General features: G+C 40.1%; 2 protein-coding genes across 3 annotated transcripts in view; one reads left to right on the top strand and one right to left on the bottom strand.

The window, feature by feature from the left end:
- Positions 1-1,272: 1,272 nt before the first annotated feature.
- Positions 1,273-12,313, bottom strand: dcp1a (decapping mRNA 1A). Of its 2 annotated transcripts, none has more exons than XM_085443941.1 (9): positions 12,134-12,313; positions 11,780-11,820; positions 10,728-10,855; positions 8,393-8,459; positions 6,350-6,488; positions 5,990-6,082; positions 4,531-5,130; positions 4,220-4,441; positions 1,273-3,682 (listed from the first exon to the last, which is right to left on the bottom strand). In XM_085443941.1, exons 1-9 carry the CDS (start codon positions 12,311-12,313, stop codon positions 3,602-3,604), a joined length of 1,551 nt encoding a protein of 516 aa, XP_085300067.1. In that variant the 3' UTR covers positions 1,273-3,601. The 2 variants fall into 2 exon arrangements, with proteins under 2 accessions (XP_085300067.1, XP_085300068.1); XM_085443942.1 differs by having other exon boundaries at positions 4,531-5,127; positions 12,134-12,299.
- A 1,671-nt stretch (positions 12,314-13,984) lies between these two features.
- Positions 13,985-27,572, top strand: part of cacna1db (calcium channel, voltage-dependent, L type, alpha 1D subunit, b) — an 88,717-nt gene continuing 75,129 nt past the window's right edge. Inside the window, exons 1-3 of the mRNA XM_085444619.1 lie at positions 13,985-14,012; positions 16,900-17,371; positions 17,828-17,933. Of these exons, the coding sequence (XP_085300745.1) occupies positions 13,985-14,012; positions 16,900-17,371; positions 17,828-17,933 (606 nt within the window). The remainder of the gene's footprint in view (positions 14,013-16,899; positions 17,372-17,827; positions 17,934-27,572) is intronic.

Here is a 27,572-nt window from a genome sequence, read left to right on the forward strand (position 1 = left end):
GGCCAAACGAAGCCTGCAGTTAGTCCAAACTGTCGCATGAACCGACAGTAGGAAGGCTTTGGACTAAAACCAAGGCCACACGCGCGGGTAAACGCTCACAGCAAGCCGGCACACAGACTCTGATCAGGGACGCTCAGATGCAGCATTTCCACGCTCTGTACAGACAGCAACTATGCAAACCAAAACAATGCGTGCAAAAAAGTGGGAACACATTATATATGAAATATATATTATAATATAAAATAAGTGATGCACATCGAGATCAGTTTATACTGACAGATTTTTGTATTCGTCATTTTTTAAACAGCGGGAAAGTTTTATTTATTTATCGTGAAGTTGCACTGAGGAGTTTCATCTCATGCATCCATACAGGCTGCAAAATGCGTTCACACCGCTCTATAAATAGACCCCAATGCTCTCATTTTATACAAATGGACTTTCCTTGTAGCTGCAGCATTGCTGTCCACATTCTTACACAGCTTCGACCAACATCATCACTAAGCTGACATTTGAACAGGAGCTTAAGGCGCTGACATTTGGGCTCGTGTTGTGATACTATGAAGATAATAAAAAATGAAGCTCTTTCAGTAATGTGTGACTGATGCCACGTGTAAAGACTGAAGAACCGTATAACACCTCTTTAAGAAAGAGCAGTGGGCTTTTTCGGGTCATGATCAGAGGAGAGGGTATTCTGCTGTAAAAGATTTACAGAATGAAGACTGAAGAGATCACCACCCAGTTCCAAATGAAGGAGATATACAAGCATTCAGGTAAGGTCTGCACAACGTTTGATTTAGTGTGACAGTTTTCCTCCCCCACCCCCAATTTCCTCTTTGGTGTTCTTGAAGAATCTTCCCTTTTGTTGCCCGCAGATGATCTGGTAAGTAAAAGAGAAAAAGCGAGCCGTGTAAGTTTATTTAATGATAATAATAATAATAATAAAGAAAATCAGCATTCAATTTGTCATTTAAGCCCGGAACTACTAATTTGATGTTGGCTGTGACAATTACTGTGGGGTAGGTGCGGGTTTAAAGTAAGCAACTAGTGACATCTGGTGGTCAAAGACAAGACTGCACCATTCAAGACAGATCTCTTAGTTATGATTGTCTTTATAAACTTGGGCTTAATTAGAAATATGCATAATAATATTAATAATAATTTGTTAAGAGGCTCAAATTTCTATTCTAATAATCACACTCCTCTTTAAGTTCTGAAGCTTCTCACTGCTCACCAAAACATTGACTCCTCCAAGCAGAAAACAAGAGCAAACAATTACTTTCAAATCTTTAATATCACAAAATATTCAAATTACGCACAATAACATCAATCTTAGAAAAATTTGTGTTATTTGCAAAAACTCTCAAAACCACATGGTGGGCCAATAAGATAAATTAGACCGACATGTAAAATAACCTTAAAATCTTAAATATGTGACCGGGATTAAAAACAATCTCTAACATTTCAATTATTCTTTATTTAACCAACACATGCAGAGAAAAACAAAGAAAATGTGTTGGCAAAACCATCTCTGACATGAAAAATGAGTTTTTACATGGTAATGAAATGAACAAACGATCCCATTTGCTCCCTGGATGCAGATGTTATTTCACATTTGAAATTTAAACTTTTCCAAATTACAAAAAAACAAAATAAACTTACAAAAAAGTACTGCAAGCAGGAGAAAGACAACTTCAAATATTAAATACCAAGCTGTGATGTCACAATCGAGGCAAGAATTCATGCCGCAAAATAAAAAAAAATATATATACAAAGCAATAATCTCTGCTCTTCTTGTTGCTCACAAATATTAAAAAAAATACACTGTTTGGATATTAATGACTTTGTATACTGGTTGTTTAAGTAACTGGATTAATGGCCCAACTACTGAACATCACTGTACCACTGGTCAGAAAACCCTCTAATATTTTCATGCATTTACATAATTTTTCTTCCTTTTTTGTATAAATAGACAACTTTAATAGTTTGAATATGCTGAAATTTTTGTGCGAAAATTCATTGATATATATATTTTTTAGATCTCAGATTTCATGACGTACATTTATTCTTTTTCTTTGCTCACAAACAGCAGCCACTCAGTGGTGTACACGAGGAAAACGGACGCGTTTACTCCTGCTTCCACTGCAGTCTGCAGGGTTTATGGGGACGTGCTGCAGTAGCCTTTTACTGCAAAAAACACCCGAGTTTATTTCATCTTCAACTTATTGACTGCAGCTTGGAAAAACATACTTTGGGGCGGGGGGGGGGTAGATGGGCCTAGAGGTAGTTTAAAGTTTTCAGCGTTAGTCTGGGTAAATGTAGCAACTCAGCTTGTTTGAAGCTATCAAAATCACATTGGTTTCCACCTGTTTAAGCATTTTACTGCTAAAAGGATCGAAAAGGAACAGAAATCGAAATTTGCTACTTTGGTTTTTCCTTTTTCTCTTAATACTCGAAACATAAATCACTTGCAGACCCCAAAAGGCTCTGTAGTAGCAGACTAAGATATCCCAAAATGCTGGTATCCCTAAAGGCTTTGCGACTGTCGCCTATTGCACATTCCCCTCCGAGAACATCCACGACTGCAAGATCAGCTGGTGGAGGAGAGATGACAGCACAAAGAAGGGGAAGGACGTAGACAAAGCAAGGGTAAGGAGACTTGTGGAAAAACCAAAGGTAGCAAAGGAGCTCGTTTCTGAGTCATAAACATATCACCGTCTGTAACATTATAAAAGCAGCTGAGAGGGATAGGTGATTAGTTTGAGTTCTTGGCTGCAAGTGCTTCTTCTCCAAACAATGATAGAAGTTATTCATCTTCACTGGACGAGAGCTTAAAACTTCCTCAACAAACGCCTGCCAAACACAAAACGCCTGGAATGGCTGCTCAGCATCTTCTTCAGCTTCAAAACGTAGAACGTAAAAAAAACCCAACAAAACGGGGGGAAAGATTGGTTCTGCTTAAACGCCACATAGCAGGATAGCTCAGGTCCCCAGCACAGAGGCCTTTCTAATCACAAGTAGTCGCAGTATAAGTGTGCTCGTGGTGAGAACACCAAACACGTAACGAGTAAGAGAAGCAGCACCTGTGATTCGTACAGCTGCAAAACTATCTGCCTGAGGGTCAGCGGGTTTGAGGTTCCCAAAGCTCCACTGTGGTTCTGTCCTCCAGAGAAAACAAAACAAAACAAAAACACCAACAGCTAAACTTTATCCAACCATAAAGTTTGACCACATTCAGAAAGTTCAAAAGGAAAAAACAAACAAAAAAACCCCAAAAAAACAAACAAAACATACATCAAGATTTAACTGGGAAAATTTATCTCATTAGTCTTTCCCACAGTAGTTCTGCTTTTCATAGATTTTGACAAAAGATAGATCCAAAACGAGTATTCAGCATCAGGAACAGATGGTTAGATGGTGCGGTGCATGCTGTAATAACCTTTAGCACACAGACTAGTTTTGAAGGGTTTTTTGGTGAACAGTGTGTTGAAAACCTGTTTGCTCCACTTTTTTTTTTTTTTTTAACTTCTCCATTAATTGTGTGTATCTTTATTGATCCTGATGAGGTCGGAGCACTAAAAGAGTGGTGATGGATGAAGTAGGACTATAGTTTTACGTTGCCAAAGTCCTTGGATAGGCTCTGCAGGTAAGCATCATGAATGGCACCAAGGAAGTCTGGGTCATTCTAGAAAATCAGGGCAGGAAGAAGAAGAAGAAGAAAAAAAGAAACTGTTTAAGTATGTGGATTTTGCAACCGTTAAACAGCATCAATGGTTTAATATAGCTTTCTGCAACCAGAATGGTCGCCCCCTGCTGGCTGTTAGAGAGAATGCATGGACAACAACTTCACACATGAGAAAATGAGAGAAAAAAAGAAAGAGCTAATTTATTTTTTTATATACGGTATATAATCCATATTAATATAATTCTACAAGACCATTCATTTTGGGCACACACATGTTTATGTACACAGGAAGCACATTGTTGGTTATTTAGTTCTGGGAAGAACACCTAAGACTTCTGTGGGCGTCTCAGATCTGCCACTGTCTACACACTAAACAATTTTAGACAAGGTCCATTTTTAGTTCCATTGTATGTGTGGAAAAGATATTTAAAGTTATACATAATGTTATAATACAGGGGTAATTAGTACTAGCTTGAACTTTTCTCATGCTATGAAGTGCCGACAGTTTCTTTTATATGCTTTACGCTTCTACTTTACCTTAATGAGGTGTATCAGAGTCTCCTGTAGCTGTGCTTTACTGCAGGGGGCTGCTACAGGTTCTTTAGCTCCTCCAGAGGCTGAGGTGGGCTCAGTGGGTGCAGGAGGGACCATTGACGTTGCTGCCGGTGTCTTATTGAGGGACTGCTGGAAGGCACTGGGGGAAAGCAGCACAGAAACCCCTGATCCTGGAACAGCAAGACTTGGACTCATGGGGACAGCCTGAAAGAGGAAAGAAAAGCAAAAAATGAAATAAGATCAAAAATACTGGATTCAAATTTACCAGAAAAAAAAAAAATAGCTGAACTCACAGATATTTGTTTAATCAGATTTGGAGACTGAGAGAAAACATCCACGTCCTTTCCGTGTTGGAGAAGGGGTTTTCCCATAGGCTCTCGGAAGCTGTGGGGTGGGACCAATGTGCTTGGCAGGAAGTTGGGTGCGAGGATGGGTTTGTGGTGGTCTGAATTTACAGAAGGTGCTGCCGGTTTGAGTGTGGCGAGGATGTCCTGACCCATATAGGATGTTTGAGCAGTTGGAGGTCCTGCGGTACCAGGAGGAGCAGCTGAAGGCACTATGAGTGGGGACACTGAGGAGTGTAGCTGAGGGTCTGACCTTTGGATCACTGACTGGAATACAGGACTTGGGTGTAGTGCATATGGAGCAGGGAGCAGACCGGGGGCTTGATTCCTCTGGTTGGAACCAGGGTCTTGGGCTGCATGTTGGTGAATGAGGAGAGTGCTTTGTGGAGGTGGAGCAGGATACGGTTGTTTGTGGACATAGGCAGCGGAGGGGTCACTGGAAACAGTGTTGCTCTGCGTGGGCATGGTTGGTAGAGAGGGGTCCTTAGGGAGAGACGAACCAAAGAGCTCCTCCACTGTGATCTGCTTTACCACGGGGTGAGAGCTCTGCTGGGTAAAGAAACAATTACCTCAAATACAGCGGAGCTCAAAAAAAAAAAAAAAATCAAATCAAATAACAGAAAACGAATCAAAAACTATTTTGATCATGTATTAATCATTCAGGTTGTTTAATAAGTAAGATTATGAAAGTTTGTTGAAGCTATACGATTATCATATTTTGACAACATAGTTGGCTGCAAGTTTTGTTTTTGCGTTGCTAATCAGCTGGAGCTTACACTCTGCTGCTCCTGGTGCTATTTAAGCTGTCGTCATCATTGAGCTTTACAAACAGCAAACAGTGTAAGCAGAGGCTTTTTTGGGTAACTATTGGGATTTTAATGCAAAAACAAAAAACTGGCTAATGGGATGAAAAGAAGACTTTTCTGTAAAAATTACAGTCCTTAGACCTGGTAAACATGGAGATGACACAGCTCCACTGCTTGTGATAAATATCTTAGAAATGTATCAGGAAACACAGGCTATAATATATCCAAATATAATAATGGTATATGATTGATTCACAACATGGCCCATTTCCCTTTCCATTTAGTTAACATTGATTGTCCCAAACTGTTCAGTTCATCTTAGCCCCGCATGCAAACCCTGCAGAAAACACAAGCAGCACTCATGGCTGTGACATAAATTGAAGGCACGTATTTGGGTGTCTGTTTGCAATGTTCCTTGCAGCATTCTCTGCTGCCAAATGCTAACTATGTATGGAGTGACAAGGATAAAAACATGCCCTTCTAACTGTCCTCCTCCACACTTTCTATGTGTAGGAGTGACAAGAATGACAAAGCTTTAAACATTTAAAGATACGGTAAACGAAAATTGGAACTCAAATCATTGCTTTGTGTGTGTGTTGTACCTTTTCAGGCTGCGGTGTGATGTGGGGATCTGTAGTGCTGGCAGCTGCTTTTGCTGTCTGTTCAATGGACACATCTGTTTCACCTCCTTGGGACTGCAATTATTGCACAAACATAAAAACATTAGATTATATTGAACTGTTCTCTCTATCTTAAACTGACAACTCCACACCTGAAAAAGACCCAGGTCATTTACCACTGTAATAACTTATATGGATATTCACACAACTTTGTTTTTGTTGTCAAAATTTCCACAAATTAGGGCTCAAATCCTGTCAAACACTATAGTTATACATCAGGTGATCATACTCGTGTGATAACATAAGTCAGATGTTACGTTAACTGCGTGTTTGCCACCTCACCCTCTGGTATTCTTCCTTGGCTTTGCTGAGCAGCTCCAAGATATCGATGCTGCGGGGTTCTGCGACTCCATTGGTTCTCCCCGGCTCTGCCCTCTCAGGTGACTTTTTCTGGGCATGGTCTGCTTCTTGTTTCACAATCCTGGCACAGAGTTAAAGCATGACATATTGCCTGCACACATAACTGTTGTTTGCTTTGTCAGATATTAAGTACTGATGATGTTGGGGTCAGAGTTAATATACTGAACAACCTTACTTTGTTTTTGTTTTTTAAAGTGAAATTACTCAAATTATACAAACCATGCAACGAAAACCAAAATATGAACTAGAAAATCCAGGCCCTTACAAATTGCATCTTTGCTTCACAAGAGCACAATGCTGGGACAAATCAACAGATTTCCTAAGTGGGCCAATCGTTGCACAGCTCATTTGCACCATGATCACGGTTTATTTTGATAATTGTCATTAACCTGCTCGCACCCCGACTCATCCCTATGCCTGACTGGCTGAAAATCAGAAGAAGCAAAGTGCCTGGCTCTTTGTTTTGATCTATTAGTTGAGTTGGGAGCTGGGACTCACCAGCAGAACCACTTTTATTCTGAATTTTATTTGAAATGGGAAAGCAGAAATCCTAAGTTCTGAGATGGAATGCCTCCTCAAGTTGGATTTCTCACTGAGAATAATCAGAAAGCCCCACCAACCCTGACTTTACAATCCAAGATGGTGGCAGTAAGCGTAAACAATAGCAAAACATTAAAACTTCATTTCTACTGTTGGCCTTGGAACGGTTCGCAGCCGAGTGTGAAGCGGTGGGAATGAGAATCAGCACCTCCAAATCTGAGGCCATGGTCCTCAGCCGGAAAAGGGTGGAGTGCCCACTCTGGGTCCGGGACGAGAACCTGCTCCAAGTGGAGGAGTTTAAGTATCTCAGGGTCTTGTTCACAAGTGATAGGAGAAGGGAGCGGGAGATCGACAGATGGATTGGTGCAGCGGCTGCAGTGATGCGGACGCTGTACCGTCTGTTGTGGTGAAGAGGGAGCTGAGTGTAAAAGCGAAGCTCTCAATTTACCGGTCGATCTACGTCCCTACCCTCACCTATGGCCACGAGCTGTGGGGAGTGACTGAAAGAACGAGATCGCGGATACAAGCGGCAGAAATGGGCTTCCTCCGAAGGGTGGCTGGCCTCTCCCTTAGAGATAGGGTGAGAAGTTCGGCCATTCGGGAGGGGCTCAGTGTAGAGCCGCTGCTCCTCCACATCGAAAGGAGCCAGTTGAGGTGGTTCGGGCATCTGTGAAGGATGCCTCCTGGGCGAGGTTTTCCGGGCATGTCCCACTGGGAGGAGGCCCAAAGGCAGACCCAGGATACGCTGGAGAGATTATATCTCTCGGCTGGCCTGGGAACGCCTTGGTGTTCCCCCAGATAAGCTGGAGGAGGTGGCTGGGGAGAGGGAGGTCTGGGCTTCTCTGCTTGGGCAGCTGCCCCCGCGACCCGGCCCCGGATAAGCGGAAGAAAATGGATGGATGGATACTACTGTTGCGTATGTGTGACCTGCTAAATAAGCCGTACATTATATTGCTAGTGATGAATGAAAAGCTCTACAATGCTCCCGAGCAAAACAAAGTCTGTTTTTCCTCGATTTTTTTCACTTTACTGCACCGTAGTCAACTTGGGAGTGACGTGATTGCTCCTTTTACCTTGCAAGATGGAGATGGCAGTCTTACTTTTAAGGTGGAGCCTGAATCTTACATCCCGCTGCATGGTTGGTTCATGGTCTGATTTGCTTTTCATGGGGCTCCTATATTTTTGTTTAATTTGAATTATTCTGTATTAAAAACTCCTTACACTGCATCAACTTTATGGCATCTTATATGTGGAGTTGTTCAAACCCTGCATTTAGTGAACATAACAGACCTCCACATTTCCAGAAAGTACACATTGTAATTCAATTTGGAAATACAAATCAAACTTGATAAGTGGAAAAAACAGACAAACGTAAAGCCTTGCCCAATTTCATCCACTTCCTCCATCAAATGTCTGGCTACTTACTTGACCATGAGCTGAGCGATGCGTTGACAATCCTTCTTGTCATAGAACCAAATACTATAGATACCCACTGTTAAAAACACAGATACAAATAATGCATTTAATAACACTGACAGCAGACACCAGTTTATACAAAACTCTTTAAAACAAACCCGACCCTTCATAAATACAGCTAAAGGAACTATATGATTTTTAAGTCTTTTTAAGATTATTAATTTAGTCAGCTTTGTGACTTAACATAATTGAGCCATCCAAGAAAACACTGAAAACAACACTAAATGAGCACTGTACATGACTGCACATTAGTGGACCTTAGGATCAATGAGAATCTGACAGTCCAAAGCAGTGAAGTTACAAAACAATCAAACACAAAAAGGAGAAGTTCATCTGTGGAGAGCTAACACAGCATTCACCGACACCAAACGGAAAACAAGCAAACTGCACATTTGCAGTTTCTGATGAAAAACAATAATTTTATATGAAGCTGCTCATGCTTTGTGTGTGTCTATGTGATGAAACACTGGTGTATTCAAGTTCCCTCTAAAGCCTGAGGTAACCTAGCAACCCAAGTGCTTGCCTCCCTGGAGCATCCCCTGCTACCAACGGGAACACAAAGTGTTGTAAACAGGTGTATGCACAAGTCCAAGTACACACCCCAGCAACAGACATCTGAAACTTTGAGCGCACGCATCAGCCTGCAGAAGAGATTTCAAACACACCTGGAGCAGCATTAACATCCCTCTGAAGAATCCATCCTCTCCGTGTTCGACTCTATGCTCTTCAAACAATCATCTTTCAGCAATATCAGCCTTCATTATTTTTAATTGGAGAGAGGAGTCTCAGGAGCATCATCTACATCCTGCTCTCACTTTCTCTCACAAACCTGAACTCTACCTAGAGAGCAATCACAAACAGCAAAACAGACTTCAGGCAGAGAACAAACAAAGGCTCCTCAGCCCGTAACTTATCTTACTGAAAAGCTCAAATGGGCAGTGCAAACCTTCGTGTGGAACAAATGATCAAAAACCGTTTACTCTGACCCGCCTTACAGTGACCATCAGCTGTCAGACGAGCATCTTCACAGCCTGAGGAACACCTTCAACCACTTTATCTGCCCGCAACCTAACACACTTTGAGGAATTAAAATGAAAACAGCAGCAGTCGCACTCCTGTGAAGCACCTGGAAAAGCTTCTGACTTGGATATCAACAAAAACATTACATCATGTCTTCCATACCAGGCAGGCTGATAGGCAAGCCGAGTCCTAAAGGGGAGCAGTCCACTCTGACGCTGAGCCTGGCCATGTTATTTTTTCTCATTAGCAAACAAATGGGAAAACAATCCAACTCCTTGTTCATTGCCTTAATGAAACTTCTGTTCAGACTTTTGATAGATTACCTCGGTGGGAGCACTGTCAGTTACTTTCTGAGGATTTGAGGATTTATTTCCAGCCTTTTCATCTGATACTACTCCCTGCTGAACTCATAACGCTAAACGATTTCACTGGAATAAGCCTTCAGGAAAAAACGCAGCAGGCATAAAAATATTTATATAATAGAAGCCTAATTCACCCCTTAGAGCCAAAAGTTTTTTTGTTTGTTGGTCCAATACAGAATGAAAACTGTGGCCACACAAAGCTGAATACTGTGTGGTTTGACAGACCAGTCTGAGGCCATGAATGACAAGGTCTTCCTCCTTGATTCTCCAAGATACAAGAAGGACTTCAAGCAAAAGGGAGAAGAGCTGTTCCAGAGAACACTGGGAAAGTGTCTGTCCAGCATTTTCAAAGGTACTAATGTGTTCTGGCATTATTGCTTTTGAGCAGGAAAAATGAAATAAAACCAATACAGCAAACAAACTTAACACAAAATCTATATGTAGAGAAACGCAGAAATTCTTTGAATACAACATTTTTCATTTTTTTCTAAAGTTCATGAATTAAAAACTAAGAGTGCGGTAACATTTAGATAAAGGTTAAAAGTTTACTGACTGTTTGGATATTTACTTTTTTCAGTTAATTTGTGATTTTTCTTGCCCAAATTATCATCTCTTTTTGTCTAAAGCGGAGCCTTTCAAAGCTATGGTAAATGTTTCTCTTCGACACTACCTTTTGTGATACAGCGCTATATTATGGGAGAAACATTGTACTAGAGAAATATTATGTAGCTGAGAAACATTGGCTGATATTCTGGGATGGTGGTCTTTTTTTGTTCCCTCAAACTTTGAGAAGCTGTGAAGTACTGCAGCACATCTGATTTCAGTCCAAGCATACACAGAAATATGAATCTCCTGCACATGACATCTGCAGTTTCTGTGTAACTGGACAACAAAACACTCACAGTTGCCATTTCTGTAGAGCAAGAATGGATCCTGTAGCTGAAACTCCAGGTCTTTATTGATTGGCTCTACAAGGTTCTCCGTGCTCAGTCGATTCATGATGGTGAAGCCATGGTGAGGGGAAGCAGACCTTTCAGGGACAAAAAACATAAAATATCACCTCACTGATATGACATATCTCTGTGTCGATTAGTTTAGTCATCCATGAATGATTTTTTTATGACAAAGAATTAACACATTTAGAAAAAAAAAGTTCACTGATTTTCAGATTAGTTTGGCCTCTTCATCCCATTTTTCAAACCCTGGCTGCTGCTCTCTGGCCATGTGGTATGTGGTCGCCTAAACTGGCACAGATCTCATTGTCTTTGATCACTACCCAGTGCTCCTGATAATGGCTGAAGGTAGGGATGTAAGATTGAAAGTTTCCCTTTAGGACTCTGCTCTTTCTTTACCACTGCTGATCTGTAAACCATCTGCATCGCTGCAGATGTGGCCCCGATCAGTCCGTCAATTTCACGCTCCCCTCAATTGTGTACAAGATCCAAATAGCAAATAATCCCTTACATGGAGGGAGCACTCCACCCTTTTCTAGCTGAGAACTATGGCCTCAGGCTTGGAGGTAGGTTGGAGGATTCTCAGATATTGTAAATGAGAATTTCTGAGAATTACATAATTCTCAATTTTGTGAAAAATATTCATATTAATCAATAACCAATTAAATCGGTTGCTAACATTTCGTTATTTTCAAATGAATATATGAACAGCCCTCAAAACAACGATGCGCGTTAAAGCTGTTTATCAAACAAGTCTTTACACTTCAAGTGGAATTAATTACTAAAACTTTTACTTATTATTTTCCTGTTTAAACAGGGTGTGATTTTCGTTCTGTGAGCGGACAAAAATCACATGCAATCTAATTCGTGTTTGTTTACAAAGACTGAGGCCTGCACACATGCGTAGAACACGTCAAATGACAGCGCGTGAAACGTAAGAACAGGTAAACAAGTCCTCGCGGTCAACGCGTTACATTCCTATAAAAGCCTCACGTGCTTACCTTGTATAAACAAACAGGGTGCCCTCGATTTCAGTCTTCTCCTGTAAAATAAAAAGTGAAGGTGTGAGTCAGAAACGATAAACATGCTGAATAATAGCAAAGGACGCTGTTAGCACAACTATAGCTAGCGGATAAAAGATTACGCTTATTGGTATTTAAAAAATAAATAAATAAATTTTTTTCAAAATGACAGTGGTGGCGAAACACAACGTGTGTAAGCATTACCTGGATAAAGTTCACTTCCGCAAATATTATCAAATTTCTTTGTATTTTTGTGTTTATACAGAACAGCTAGCATGCTAAGTCAAATAGCTTTGACGGCTTTCCGCAAAGTCACGTTACTTACAAACTTACCCACTCATTCGCCTTGGAGTTGAAGTTATATAGAGCCACCTGGCCGGTAACATCGAGCAATTTGTTTATGTATGGATCTTGCCTCTGTAGAGCAGCTAAGCTCATCATATGTCCAGCATTTACGGTCTCCATTTTGGATATGATTGTTGCTCCCACACGGACGGAATTCAGCAGACACATATAACTTCCGCTGTCCCCGGAAACCACGGCTCTTTAAAAAAGTTTCCGAGGCACTGATTTTTTCCGCATATTAATCCGAACTGTAATTGTGGTCAGTCGCATTTAGCTAGAGCTAGAGAGTGCTTAAATACAAAATGTTTCTAGGAAAAAAACTCTGGTGACTCTTTTGAGCTTCAAAGTCGATCAAATAATAATAATAACTTATAATAATCGTGGCATGATTAGATATTTACGATAGGATATAATTTCCAAATAGTAAAACCTATTTGAGGAAAACCAGTTAAAGAAAAACGATATTTATGGCTGTGTGTTTTAATTCGAAACCTCTGTGACACTTTACGTCTACTTTAGTTTATGTTCTTTATTTGAAATCGCACTCATCTGTAGTCACGTTAAATCCTAACTTTGCTCGAAATGGCAGACTGATAGTGAAAAGTTAAAACGCCCCTGTGTCCTGGCGTGACCTTTTTGTGCTTATTGTAATTATTTGGACATAATACTTTAAACCCATTGCGTGCATAGTGGGATTGTGCAGGATTGCTGTCCGGACCGAGCTGCATCTGCCTCCCTCACCTGCAGTTTATGGAACAGTGGAGCAGGATTATAATCTGAGGATTACGCGCCACCGTGAAACTTTATCCCGCAGGCTCAGGTAATCCAATCACGGGTAACCTTCCAGCACCGCTCTAACAACCCATTTCCTCTCGAATCTTCGCGGAGAGAGGACAGAAAAAAGCGCAATGAGGCCCCCGAGAAGAGCCAGGTGATCTAATGCCGTTAATCATAAGGGCAAGACCCCTGCGGGGTAAGTCCGAGCGTTTAACTCTTCATATGGATAGGATAGGATAAGATAGGGACATGGTATTCATCCTCAAATACAGAAATTTCCCTCTTAAGGGAAAGTATAGTTGTCACCATTTGTTTCTAGCAGATTTATCACTGTTCCGACTGGTTTCTTTTGTGCAGTCACGTGTCTCATGACCTTCTTACAGCACTTAACCGAATCGTAAAGGATAAACAGATTCGGAGGTTTTGAAACCCGTGGATAGTTTTAAAGCAGGTACACGGCTGTACTTTAAACGACCTTTAATTGCAGCCTTGCAGCAGTTTTTAATTTAGGATCATACAATTTAATATAGTGAGATAGATATACATTTCTCCCTGTCTTCGTTGCTCTCTGATGTCATCGCACGACTTAATTCTCCAGTCAGATGATTTGTTTTTAGAGGGTTTTTTTTAAAGCAGCATCTGGCGTCTAGAGTTAAAAACATTTAAATGTTTACGTTGAGATGATCTCATTCGCTCTTTGCAAGTTTCCCAATAGGAAGCAACAGGTGCATTTCCAGTTGGTGGGCGCGCGTGATTTCAGCACAGTGGAGCCCACGCGATTGCTCCAACTTGTGTCAGTCCGTCCCCAGCCACAGAGAGGATAATTGACAGCACTGGATTGACTACCCCTGCCAGCGCGTCCTCTCGGATACGCCGTGAATCTGCAGGCAGGCACCCGGATGTGGCGAAAATGTTTGGCGCTCCTCTCAGGGTCTGCGCTCGGAAAACATTTTATGATTCAGGTTAAAGGCTCTGTTCAGGTTTCGCGCCTTCGACACCTTCGGACGGTTTTTCCAACGATGAGTTGGATTTAAAACGGATCTTTTCGATGTGGATTCGAGGATGCAAGAAGCAGATGAACAGTCTGAAGGTAAAAAAACAAAACCTAAAACGTGCGTGTGGAAGCGCAGGAGGAGAGTTGGAGCGCAGCAGAGAGAGAGGGAGAGGGGGCGAGAGCGCTCGTTTGGTTTATTCTCTGGATGTCTGATTAATCCGTGTGATTATATGCTCTGAGTCGTGGCTGCTGCTGACATGTTTTTTCCCCTCCTCAACTTATTCCAGTGCAGGGATTGTGTATTAACACTGTAAGCGCTTGTAGGCTACATTATTGTGATAACATCAGTAATCAGATCCACTGGGAAGCGAGTTGAGGCTAGTTCTCCGAAAAATGGTTGACTATAACAGTCATTCTGAAACCATGTGACAGGATGCTTTGAATATATTCGCTCTGCAGAACAAGCTGCGAGACCCTAAATGAACTTTTTTAAAGTAAATTCCTTCTCTTCTAAGTTTTTCTTTTAGAGTTTAGAAGCTGTCCAAACAAAAGCAGCAAAACTCGACCACAGCAACAGTCAACAGCTGTTTTGCAGCATCTTGTGACAGATGTGCGACATCCAGCAGAAGCGCTGGGTTAATTCCTTTTACATGTCGGACAGGCTGTGACTATTATTAACTAGCAGCGTGCACTTGTTCTGCTGCACCTGTGGCGGTGGTGTATCGCTGTATGAGGATGGGTGGTGCTGAAATGTTTTGAATGCACCTCTCACCTGCGATCGCGCTGACATCAAGCGCAATTAACAGAACAAAAATGGTTGAAAAGCGAAAAGCAAAGTGGCCACAAATGGCCAGGATAGAGCCCTGAGGGTTAAAGTGAAGTGACGTTTTGGATAGACTTCCCCGCATAATAAACTATCATGTTTTAACTATGAGCGTCGAGTCATCGTGACTATGATTTTGCACAGACGAACACAGAATATTGATGAAAAGTAATAAAATTAAGGCGCTTGCCTGAAATCTGATAAAGGAACCAACTTTGTCTAATCATTACCTTTTAAAAGAAAAGCTTTATTCTTCTCAGATTTTGTGCCTCTCTCTCATATTGCACATGACCCACACAAATCGATTCCTCATTTCTTTTTTCTTTCTTTCTTTTTCTTTATGTGCTTAGTTGTGTGTTGGAGCTGTTTTTGCTGGATGACACGGCCAGTCTATAGCTGACAACACTCCCCGATGTGACTGTGCTATAGAGTTGCAGTGTGCGACTGTGTCAAGGGCACTGACTTTTTAGCTCATGGTCTGCATTGATTTTAATGACTCTCTCTGTCTCTCCCATTCATGCAGGCTGTTCTGCTTTCTCTTTCTATAGCTGTCTTTTCTGGGCTCCTTTCAAGCCCGTCATCACCATAATTATAATCACCATAATCACCTCTTCTTCTTATTTTTCTGCCCATTTTATCTCTGGATGGGTTCTTAAAGGACAGTTAATTGCATATTAAGCAAGTAAATGTACAAGGCAAGTTTAAATGTGAAGTAGTGATAATGTTGTCGACATTATATATGTATGTCCACTGCCATTAGGCTCCCAATAGAGTTTTGCAAAAAGCTGAATTGAAATTCTAGCGGTTATCTTCAGTCTCCTCATTCATTGGGAAAGCATAGTGGTGTCCTTGTTTGAAAAGCACTTTAAAGACTGATTTTTAAGACCAAGACCAAGACTATGGGTATTATTTATGAGTCCTATAATGACAGTTTTATTTAAAAGTAATCTCATTTTATTGTCACAGCAGGTTGTGGATTACACCTTTATGTGACCAGCTGATCTTTTTTGTAGACTTCCATCCCTTTGCCAACAGTGAAAATGCAAAGTGCTTTTTGATGGGCAAAAAATACAACATCCATGCTAATAACATGGCTGAAGGGTATTTTTCCCATCGCTTGTTCACTCTTATACTTTGAATTTATCAGCCATTATAAATGTCTCTGCCAATATATGGACTAATAGCTGAAATAGCCAATATATCAGAAACATATTGGCACAAATTGTATTTATAATTTTCTAAAAAAATTTAATGTTCCCCACATCCATCCCTAAGATTACAGGTACAAGACAGAAAAAACCCCCAATTTGATATAATAACATAAACAGTATACATAATAGGGATGGGGGGACTCGTTCTCCTTAACTCACCATCAGTTCATGAGTGTGCCATTATTATGTACATTAACAAGACAAAAACAGCAGCATTATGATAGCCATTCAGTGAAAGGCAGCCAGGTGGTTCTGAATCTTTCCAGAGAGTTGGCTCTACTGTACCTCAGTTTTTATAACACAGCATAGAAAGCATTTCTCTAACCCAGATTTTAAAGAATGGAGTCTTGTCTTTTTGACAATCAAGAAAATACATCTGTGAGATGTTAAAGGAGCAAACACAATTGTCTTTGCTGGTGCTGCGGAAATCGTGACCTCCAAAGGCAGGAGAGCCACAAGATGGAGATGCCACTGTGTTTTGTCTACACAAGAATGTCAGGGCCTCAAAAAATATTCTTCCGAAAACTGTTCAATGATTGGCTGCGGCAAAACATGCGAGCTGGAGTGGCTGGTTCTTGATGGAAGTGTAAACACGTTGAGCTAATATTAGGATATATTTCTGCAAGCTTATCATTTGAATAGTGTAGATTAAGAACACATTTTAGGCAATTTTTCTAGAGCCTTTGTTTTGCTCCATGAGCATAGATGAATACTCTGAATGTTAGTGTAGATTTTGGATATGTTACTTTTTGCATAGGGATTCAAAGTGAGTATATCATCTGTATTATTACTAGCTGGCAGATATGAGCCTGAAATTGTAAAAATGTGGAAAGGATTTTGGAATGTTGCAGCTTTTCTGCAATGCCTCCAATGACACACATGTTCAGGTGTTTTTGTTTATAACTTCAATCTCAAAATATTATCCCTGTTTCCCACTCTCTCTCTCCAGGGGCACAGTATGCCAGCAACAGAAGGACCACTACCCCAACTGACACCTCAGCTCCCTGGTCAGAAAGAAACACCCATCTGCACCAGCTCCATCCATCACAGTCCCTTCATCCTCCAGCTAGCACCGGCAAGCCCGTCGGCTCCGCTCATGGCCTCCTCGGGCCCAACAACTCCATTCAGGGTCCCGGTGGAGCTGCACCCGGAGTCAGCCCGGTCCTCGCTTGGCATGCCGCCATTAGCGCAGCCCGGCAAGCGCAGGGCGATCCTGAAAAGCCCAATATAAGTTCACGTCCCCCAGTTTGTACCACTTCTACGCCAGCTCCTGTGGGCTCACTGGCACAGAAGAAGAGGCAGCAGTATGCCAAAAGCAAAAAGCAGGGAGGATCCACCAGCGGCAGACCGCCCAGAGCCCTTTTCTGCCTCACCCTCAACAATCCGATCCGCAGAGCCTGCATCAGTCTGGTGGAGTGGAAGTATCTTTTAGCTCAGGGACCAGCAGGCGTCTGGGTGTCTCAGTGCATTTGGTGTCTTTGTGTGGATGGATTGTGTCACAGAGCAGCGAGTGAATGAAAGTATAAATGAATCTGTCAGTGAGATAAATAACTCAGTTTCATGATCTGAAATTGGATGCTGATTCCAAATTCTGAACTTGTAATTAGAAGGGAGGGTCCATGGAGACGAGTCATTAGCTAAACTGCTAGTTGGGGGATGGATTAGAAAAACAACGGTTATATGCAAGTTTCGGTGAAATAAGGACATTTTATCATTAGCTACATTTCTATAACTTTTTAAAAATGTGCATATACCCCCCCCCAAAAAAAAATCAAAAAACTGTTAACAGGATAATGACAGTTATCTTAATCTATTAGTACGATATAAAATACTTTTAGTGGTCTTACTTACCGTGTTCCTTAACCACCTCCTTTCAGGCCCTTTGATATCTTTATACTGCTGTCTATTTTTGCCAACTGTGTGGCCTTAGCCATCTACATCCCCTTTCCTGGAGACGACTCCAACTCTACCAACCAAGAACTGGTGAGTAGTAACAAGGATGTTATTCATGTAATCGTGTGTTAACCCTTTCAGTTTATGTATGCCTGTTTGTGGTCAGCTGGGTGTACTGTGGGACGGTGCAGGACTTCAAAGGCTTGGTTAGGTGTCATGTTACACATTTGGATGATTTTGTTGTTGTTTGTAGTAGAGCAGGGCGATATGATCAAAAATATTTATCACGATATACATTTGAAAATTTGTGATAACAATATAACCGAGGATATAACTGACACTAGACAAAATACTTTACAACTCCACAACTTTATTAGTGCAAAAAACAAGCAAACCCATCAATGTATTTTCTAAACAAGCAGCTTTTATGTGCATTAAAGTTATATAAAAATTTAACAGTGCAAATGCAAATTCCTTGCTGACAGTTTAACCAAAAGGCATTTCCAGTGGAAATTGGCCGACATATCCTCAGCATAACCATGTATAATATCCACAAAACTTAAAAAGAGGTTATACACACACAATACGGTAATATTATGTTGAAGCGCAGTACGTATCACTCCGCGAGGTTCCTGCCTACGATAGCCGTAATGCTCCGAAAATCAATCAAGCGGTGTGGCCTTGTAGCTTAGCAAAGTCATACTGAAACATTTGACAGATTTTCAAGCGACGTGTACCACATAAAATCATTTCAAGGTCAGTAAACACAACCAGAATTCATACATAAAGCACACGGGATTATAAGGGGCACTGTCGATTTTCAGGAAAATCAAAGGATTGATTTTAAGTGTGCCGTATTTTCCAAAAAAACACAGTAATAACGACAGCCCGCTTGCATGCTCTACCAAAAATAGTGCTTTGTTGTATATCTGACGGACGAAAGCTAAACCAGTTCCACACCACTGAAGTTGCAGCATTTTTACAAACCAATTCTGGTTCATCCGTTTCATTCAACGATCCGCTTTCGCCCTTCTCATTTTCCGTTGCCGCCATGCTTTTTCCGCCGTGTGCATATGAAAACAAAGGCACTGCGCATGCGCGTTTTACCCATATTCTACCGCGATATTTCATTTTCTTATCGTTGCCCAACATTATACCGGTATTACCGTGAACAGTAGGATATGGCCCAGCCCTAGTTCGTAGTCTTACTTAAAGTCTAATGTGAAGCCATTTTAACAATGAATGTGAGGGGGCATACATGCACTTTGCAGCTTTTTATAACCTTTATTGTGGAAGATTGATGCTTTGAATTTAAATTGAAGCCATGCACATAGAAAAGTCTGAAATTAGGTATTTAGGTAGATTTTTAGTTTATTTGGAGAACATGCAGTGCAAACATTCAGAGCGGGCTCCTGTACAGCTCTGATGCAGGAGCTGCCTGAGTTGGGTTGAAATGAATTGTTTTTCTCTGCTTAAAACAAAAGGAACACATCATTTGGGGCCTCACATGCTAAAAAACAGCTTGACTAGTATTTGAGGGGTACAGTTCACTTCAGAATCAAATAAACATATGTTGTATGTGGCCATTGATGTTATTTAGATTGTTTTGTGTATACTGCTCAGTTTGGGAGATGTTGACTGTAGAGATGCTTGCAGCCTCTTGAATATAACAGAACTAAGTGGCACTTGCTTTGTGGTGCTCAAAGTGCCAAAAATGAATTTGATTAGTTATTTTTCGAGAGTTCAATTTTTTTAATGCTAAACAGCAATAACAGGTGATACTCTTGTGGTTTCATTTTTCGTGTCTTTTTATACTTTGCTTTGCCATGTGTGCGTTTGCAGATGCTGAATGCACACCATGCATCATGCTGTTAGCTGATTCCACTTCCACTATTGTCATCGGCCACATAAAAACACACAATGGCTATACACTTTTGCATGAGATTGATGTGCTGGACGTGCGAGTTTCGTCAGAGGGCTTTCCCGGCAATATTTGAATAGATGTGTTGGGTTTCATTGTTTTGTTGGCACACAAACAAACACTGGTGCGTGCATTTATGAAAGCATAAATGAACTGCACACACATGCACACACCCACCCACTGGGTCATCCCTCTGCGTGTCACACAGCAGCTCCCAAGAGGAGCACTGAGGTGAAAAGACAGAGACGGAGTTTGACATAGAAACCAGTTTGTTTTGTTGACTCCATAATTACAGTGTTGTCTGGCAGCATCAAAGCACAAACAGAATAATAGTTATTACTTTACAATGCAAGAAAACAATTTTAGATCAGATCTTAGAAATATCATCGTTTTTACGTGTATAGCACCAGTTTAATGTTTTTTTTATTAAGATCATTTTTGAGAAAATAGAAAATTGATTTTTTGCACATGTGATTAAATCTATCTGATGAGTTGATTTGTAGGTTTTGTGTACATTCACACAAACTGTATGCGAAGTGAATAAACTGTGTTTGTGTTTTACTGTTGTCTGGTTTACCGTTGAATGTCCAGCAGATTGTAATTCTCATCATAGACATGAGTCTAAAAAGTTTCACCGTCAACAACGACATTAACAATGACTCTGTTGGATTTGTGTCTCATGTGAGCGTGTCAGCGAGCCAGCATTGACAACAGCACGGCGCTGAAACGAAACCATCCAACTCGCATTTTATCCATTTTGTTATTTACACCTGTGCTTTTCCTGCCGTCACATGTCAGAGTGCCTTCGGTAATAAATGGCTTTTTGTTCAGAACAGACTGATGAAATGTGAATCTTGACCCTCTCGTTATGGTGTTCATAGTGTTAGCGCAGGCAAACACTTGAAATGGATAAATAGTCTGGCTTCTTGTTACAGAGAACAATGATGATATTTGACCGCTTTCAGCAGAAAATATTTAAGTGAAGGTAAAATGCAGGGTGGACGGATCCTGGTGTATTGCACTGCATCTCTTAAAGCATCTGAAGTGAAGTGAAATTTATTTCGGTCAACAACACAGATTATCATTTTACATAAAAGTACTCCATCATACAATAATCAAAAAAGGAATAGGCTGAAGCCTTGTGGCTTATAATTATCATATCCTTTACCCCATAGGAATAATCAAATCCTTAACCAAGAAAATAAATAGCATTGATAAATCAGTTATATAACAGTTTGAAAAGAAATCAATGATAAATCAAGAAATTAAATCAACACAAAGTTATTCATCAAACCAAATTTCCGAAACCTTGAATGATACAAATTTTTAAATTCTTCCTGAAAAATGACAAAGAGAAACACATCTTCAGTTCATCATTAAGTCGATTCCATAATTTCACTCCCAAAACTGACACACAACATACTTAACATCAGCATCTGCAAAGTTCCGGCCCACCCTTATAAGTAGAATAAATATCTGTTGGTTTGTTGAGAGCTAACTGAACACACAGCATGTCATTAAAACTGATAATATAATAATAATAGTATTCAATAACAATTTGCACATTGCTACCTGCTTTTATATTTCTGCATTATTCAGTGATAGAGAAAACCTTTTAGGAGGGTTTTCAAACTGTGTATCCTTCAAACTTTAAGTAAAATGAGCTTACTTACAGCTAACTGCTGACTAGTACTTATAAACACTTTTAAAAAATACATTAAAGCTGCATGCAATGTTTCTGTGTCTTTAAAGACTCAGTGTTTATTATTAGTGCTATAAATGTATAAATTATTCACTGCAACAATAATAAATAGAAACTTATAGAAAGTTATTGATTGTAATGCACTGCATTAAATTTTTAAAAATGTGTTTATGCTAGAACTATGTAAACTAAACTCATAATGAATTGTCTTAGTGACATGCACAATCTTAAATACTAGACTCTGCATCACTAATTTTGTTTTGATATCTGCCAAATTGTCAATCTAGAATCACAACTCTGAGGCTGCCATCAGTGGTTTTTATCTGTTGTCTCCTTGTACTGAAGTCACTGGTTACAAAACTCTGGCTTTTAAATATAAAAAATAATCATCATCCAGCTTAGAAGTTAAGTGGACTGATGAAAATGACAGAATGAAGTGACAGAAATCAGAAGCTTGTCCTTTCTTGTTTGTGCCCTTGTGAAAGTGCACACGTTATTCCTATTGATCCCCAATTGTCTCTTGAAGAAGGACATTTAACCTTCTGTCCTCCAACTTTACCCAAAATCTTCATGTCAGTGTGAATCTGATTGAAACAGTAGATGACCGGGCTTGTCACTGTGGCTATTCTCACTCTGTCTGACTTGTTCTGATGTGATAAACCTCAGGCATCTACATGTTCAAGGAAGTCTAAATATATTCAAGTTCAACCTCTCGTGTAAATGGCTCACAGAATTTTATACATTTATGTTTAGATGAAACAGGACTGGGCTGAGAAAAGACTGAAGGAAACTAATGGACAAAATGAGATACGTGCTGATTTAACTTGTGTGTTTGTGCAGTTTATGCCGCACTTTATTGCCAAAGGAGCAAGAATACATTTTCTCTCATAACTTTAACCTGCAGTGTCCTCAGAGGACTTTGTCATGTGCTCCAAACATTTATTTATTTCTTTTTCCGAGGCTGGCAAGGGACCTTCTTAGCATCATAGGGAATTGTGTGCATGCGTGGATGTGTTTGTGTGTGAGTGACTGAGAGACAGACACAGAAAAACGTAACATTTTCCATCAACAGATGGGGATTATTCACGCTGCCCAAGTCTCCGCTCGTCCTCACTGCACAATGTACAGTATGTGTGAGGAGGAGAGAAAAAAAAGTATTATCTTTTTGCAACTGTGCTCTGTCAAAGTGAATTTCAGAGTCGCATCACATAACGATTTCTCCTCTTAAAAGGAAACACTTTAAAAAAAACCCGGAATTTTTATGTATTTCTTGTTTTGCAATAATTTAAAATGTGGTTAAAATATTTTTATCTGGTTACCTCCAATTCATTGTGTTTTGATGCTTATTGGCTATTGGTTACTGATCTTCAGAAATGATCAATACAATTAGAGCCTGATCAATATTTAAGACCGACATCAACATGATCAGGAAAAAAATATTTTAACTTTTTTGGCTTTTTTTTTTTCAGACTCATGAAACAGAAACAGATTTCCATCTCATTTGTTATGTGTAGTTATTTATATACACGTTTGCGCTCATCTCGCCTCTGCTCGGATCAGCGGGTTGTTTGTGGCATTCCAAACGTGTTGCCAACAGGAAAGTTGAAGGAAAGAATTCCCTCTGACAAACTTCACCTTAATTTATTGTTATTGTTAGAATGCTGATACCAATAAATCAACAACTAGCTAATACTGGCCGAGCAATAAATCAGTTGGGCACAAAATGATCATTCTCTTGGTTGTGTCATCTAAACCATTATTTTCCATAATTTGACAGAGAAAATAACTAAAAAATGGCAGATTTAAGAATCTGGAAGCTGTTATGTTAAAAAAAAACGATAGACTTTGTATTTTTCTTTGCACCTTCTGTTGCTTAAAACTGGACAATGAAAGCACCGAGAGTGAAACAAAGCAGTGAACTGAACGTTATTGACTTTGTAATCCTGTGTGTAAAATGCAGTTGTTTTTGGTTCAGCGGGGGATTACAGCAGCTTTAATATGTTACTGTATTATTTTCTTTATTGATCTTGTAGCTGATTGAGGTCGATTACACTTAGAGTGCTGGGATGTTCGCAGCACAGCAATACAATACATCATGTTTTATAAACTTAAGCATCGGAATGCTGATCGCTACTTACAAATGAAGCAGATTCTTTATTTAACTTGGGGCTCTATGCAATCTTGCAGATATTTTGTTGGAATTTGTAAAAGCTAAGAATTAATTGAGGTGGCGTCAAAGGTGTTAAAGCCTCAATACACTTCAAAAGCAGTCTGGGAACGTATTAGCTGTTATCTGATAGCTTGTGTTGACAGTTCCCAGTGACTATCTAAGCTCAGGGCCCCTGAAACAGTGACTGATTCACTCACTGTTTATGAGTACATACACATAAAACAGAAAAACAAAAAGAGCAAAATATTCATCAGATAATATCCTATGGTTCAGAAGTTGCATCTTTACCAGATATATTCACTCTGTTCCTCTCCGTACACGCTGATTATTGTCATGAACCAAAGCCTGTAAAAACATTCCCAGTCAATCAGTAAATCTGCTGCTTATCTTCAGATTCTGCATATTTGTGCGTAGCTTTCTGTTCATTTTAGCAGTTCGTTTCAAGCTCGGTCGCATGTGCCTAAAGTCTTTGTAGTTTTATATAAGAACTGCTATAAATGGGGAAAGCAAATGTGAAAACTGGCATCTTAAAGTGGTCTTGTTCAATTATATGATCCGAAAACCACTTTGTTTCAAGCGCAATGTTCTTAGCAGAGTTAGAGGAGTTTTCATAAAGTGTGAAGGACAGGTCAATAAGGATAGTGTCTAAATGCACGGAAAAGATCACTGAAAAGATGTCATGAGGCTCTATAAGTGACAACACTCGAGCAGGTGCTTTGCACTTTTAGAGACTGTGTAGGTGTTTGATCAGCTCATTCACAGCAAAGGATGGGGAAGTGGAAAAGAAATAGATTGTTAAAAACAAAACTCTGGTAAATTTACCACAAAGAAAAGCAAAATGCTTTTAAATTGGCCCTCCATTGTCGTCTATATGCTCATCAAAGATAACACGTATACTTGAGTAAATATCTACACTTAGGATCCAGTTGCAGATTCTAGTGTTAATGCTAATGCTTATCTCATTGACCTACAGCTTATTTTACCAATAAAGTTTTGACATGTTGACATATAAATATTTTTAAATAGAATATTCTTAAATCACAGTGGTTTAAAGGTTTCAAAGCTTAATTCAATGCATGCTTGCCTGTTACAAAATACTCCTAAAAATGTGAAATGCATTTTAAATTGCTCCTCTGGTGAATTTTCATCCCGTTCATATGAGAAACAGTTAAGTTTAGGGCTGATCTCATCGGTGCTCGGTTCAGAAATGTGACTGTTTGCTGTGTATTTGTGGGTCTGTATATTTGAGATTGCGGATGAGTATCTGGGACTGAGCGAAAGTGTGCGTGTGTGTGAGCAGGTTGAGGGATTAAGCTGGCCAGTGGATTATCCGTCACTAAATGAGCGGAGGTTGCAGCGAGGGGAGGTGGATGGGGTGAACGCATGGATGATGGATTGGAGGATTGGATGAGTGGAGAGATGTAGGGTGGGAGCTTATACGTGGGAGGGTCATCTAATAGAGAGGAAATTTGAAAAAAACAAAACAAAACCCAAACTCTGTCATGTGACTGAATCAAATTCTCTCCCCTCTGCTGTCAGATAATGTCTTTCTGTGTCAGACATGCTCTTCAGATCTCTATTTAAGCATCACTCGTCACATCTGAAATCACATAATATGCACTCACTATGTCTACTGTCGCCCAACATACCTTTGTGTAAATTTCACTAGTATGTGGCAGATGGATACGTGTTACCATGGTAACCTGACCTCGCTTGAGATGAACAAAGTGATGAAAAAAAATATTACACCTGATGAAGTGAAACTTCATGTTCATTACAAAAAAATTGGATAATTGTCTATATAGTTAAGGACCTAACTGTAGATAGCAGTAGCCATCTCCACATGTGGATGCTTGAAATTGAGCATGAAGGTATACACTTAGCCTCAGACTTCTCAGTCTTCTCTGCTCATCTCTTCATCTCTTATTAGATGTGTCATCCTGTCTCCTTAACTACCTCAGCTTTTCCGCTTTGAAGCCTAGTTTTATGCTCAGATCTCTGTCTGTTCTTATTATTTTCTTTATTTAACACGCCTCACCTTTTCTGCATTCTGCTATTCTCTTCACTTCCCCTCACTGTGCAGAGTGGAGAATGCATATGTTGTTAAGCTGGGTAGTGATTCAGGAGACATGTGACAGCCCCTTTGACCACTAGCTGACAAACCTTCACTGCTGATCAGCTCAGGAGCTCATTAAGAATCCAATATGAATCAGCTGAATGAAAATAGTGAGTAAGTGTGTCTGTCTGTGAGATCTTTAACCCAAGAAAATGTTCATGACTTAGGTGACATCTCGCATGTTAACAGAAAATACTGCTTGTCTTTTTAAACTACTAATGTGCAACTTTTGGCCAAAAACTTGCATTTTATCTTAACATAAGTTCAGGCTGTCTTCTTGTTCCACGCCTGCAGTTATCATATACAGCACATTCATTATCAGCCTGTTCCAGCTCTTTTATTAAAGCTTTGTGATATTAACCGTGGCCAGATATTTAAATCAAAGCTCATGGTTTGATTTTTTTTTTAATTTTTTTATTTATGGCTATACCATTCACTATTGGACTGGCCTGCAGGACCACTGACTGTTAGGGTGTTTCATCCACCTTCTTTGACTCATGTTTTACATACTGAAAGAAGCATTCAGCACATCGGACAGCGACAGCCACTCAGTCCAGTTTCTTTTATGTTGGGCACAACCAATGTTCCCTCTAATTTTTCATGTGTCTGAGCGAACACGTAAACTCCCTGAGCGACGCCTTGGACCACTGTGAGCAACAGCAGACGTGTGCACTGTGGTCACGCCAACGTCGAATCCATCCAAGTTACGTGTTTTATTAAAATAATCAAAATAATCACAGCATTTATGTTAGACTACTTTTAACTGCTTTAGCCCACTTACAATGAAAATTAAAGAAAATCTTGTTCATGACCCGTTTAGGATGTTAACACTATTGGAAGTAAAATAACTTGAACTCCAATTTTGAAAACACAACTTTCTTTCTTTTTTTTCTTTTTAAAAAAAATAAAAATAAAGCTCTGACTTGTATTATGAGTCTGTGGTCTGGGAGAGAGTCCTGTAACTCTCTGTGTGCAAAATACAGTATATAATAACCAATGTTGGGCAATTAATTATATAGTTACTTCTTCAAAAAAGTAACTGAGTTTTGCAAACAAAGTTTTTTGCAGCTGTTTACCTAAAAATGCTGCAAAGGCGTTTTTTAAAAATAAACATTTCAAAATATTTACAGAACAATCAGCTGTTCTGCATCAAATCTGATGCCATACAAATTATTTGTGTCACTCCAAAAATAATTTCTGTCCACTATGAGACAAAGGAGAACAACAGCCTGATACCTGCAGGCCTGACAACAGGAGATGTATCACTCCTGTAACACCTGTAACATTCAGCAGTCACCTCATTGCTGTGACACACACAAGGAAACTTGTCAATTGTTCCGTCTGTCCTGCTCACATCTCCAATGGTTGTACAAGTTGTCAATAACGTGGCTTCACTCCACATCAGCCACGCCGCTTTGCTAGTTAAAACGCCGGTGTCGGTACATAAGGACGCTGTCATAGCCTGTCAACGACGTTGATTAGCTGCGCATATACGAATGTGAATCGCATCATTGGCTGGACTATGGGATAAGGTGGCATCGTTCTAATCCCATACGGGAGCAGCCAGTAGCTGTTTTGCAGTGTTAGTACTGACTAACACTGCAAAACAGAATTGTTAACGTATTTACTTTAATTTTTTTTTGTGTGCGCAACGCAGACTTTTTTCTGCGCAGAGACCGTGCCAGTAGTGCGCAATTGCGCACACGCACAGCCTAGAGGGAACATTAGGCACAACATATAAATCAAATTAAATCGCATCCAATCGTCATGGTGGACTAAATAAGATGAAGTATATCTGAAAGTGTCGGATCAAGAAGAGC

Source organism: Copadichromis virginalis, linkage group LG20 (assembly GCF_057382275.1).
Source record: "Copadichromis virginalis isolate Kocher_CV1m ecotype Utaka linkage group LG20, C_Virginalis_male_GT1.1, whole genome shotgun sequence".
NCBI lineage: Eukaryota > Metazoa > Chordata > Actinopteri > Cichliformes > Cichlidae > Copadichromis > Copadichromis virginalis.

Coding starts and splice junctions, on each gene's coding strand:
- dcp1a (XM_085443941.1), bottom strand. CDS start 12,313: ATGTGTCTGCTGAATTCCGTCCGTGTGGGAGCAACAATCATATCCAAA. Junction 8,460..10,727: donor GCTCTACAGAAATGGCAACT/GTGAGTGTTTTG, acceptor TGTTTTTAACAG/TGGGTATCTATAGTATTTGG. Junction 5,131..5,989: donor TCACACCGCAGCCTGAAAAG/GTACAACACACA, acceptor TTCTTTACCCAG/CAGAGCTCTCACCCCGTGGT.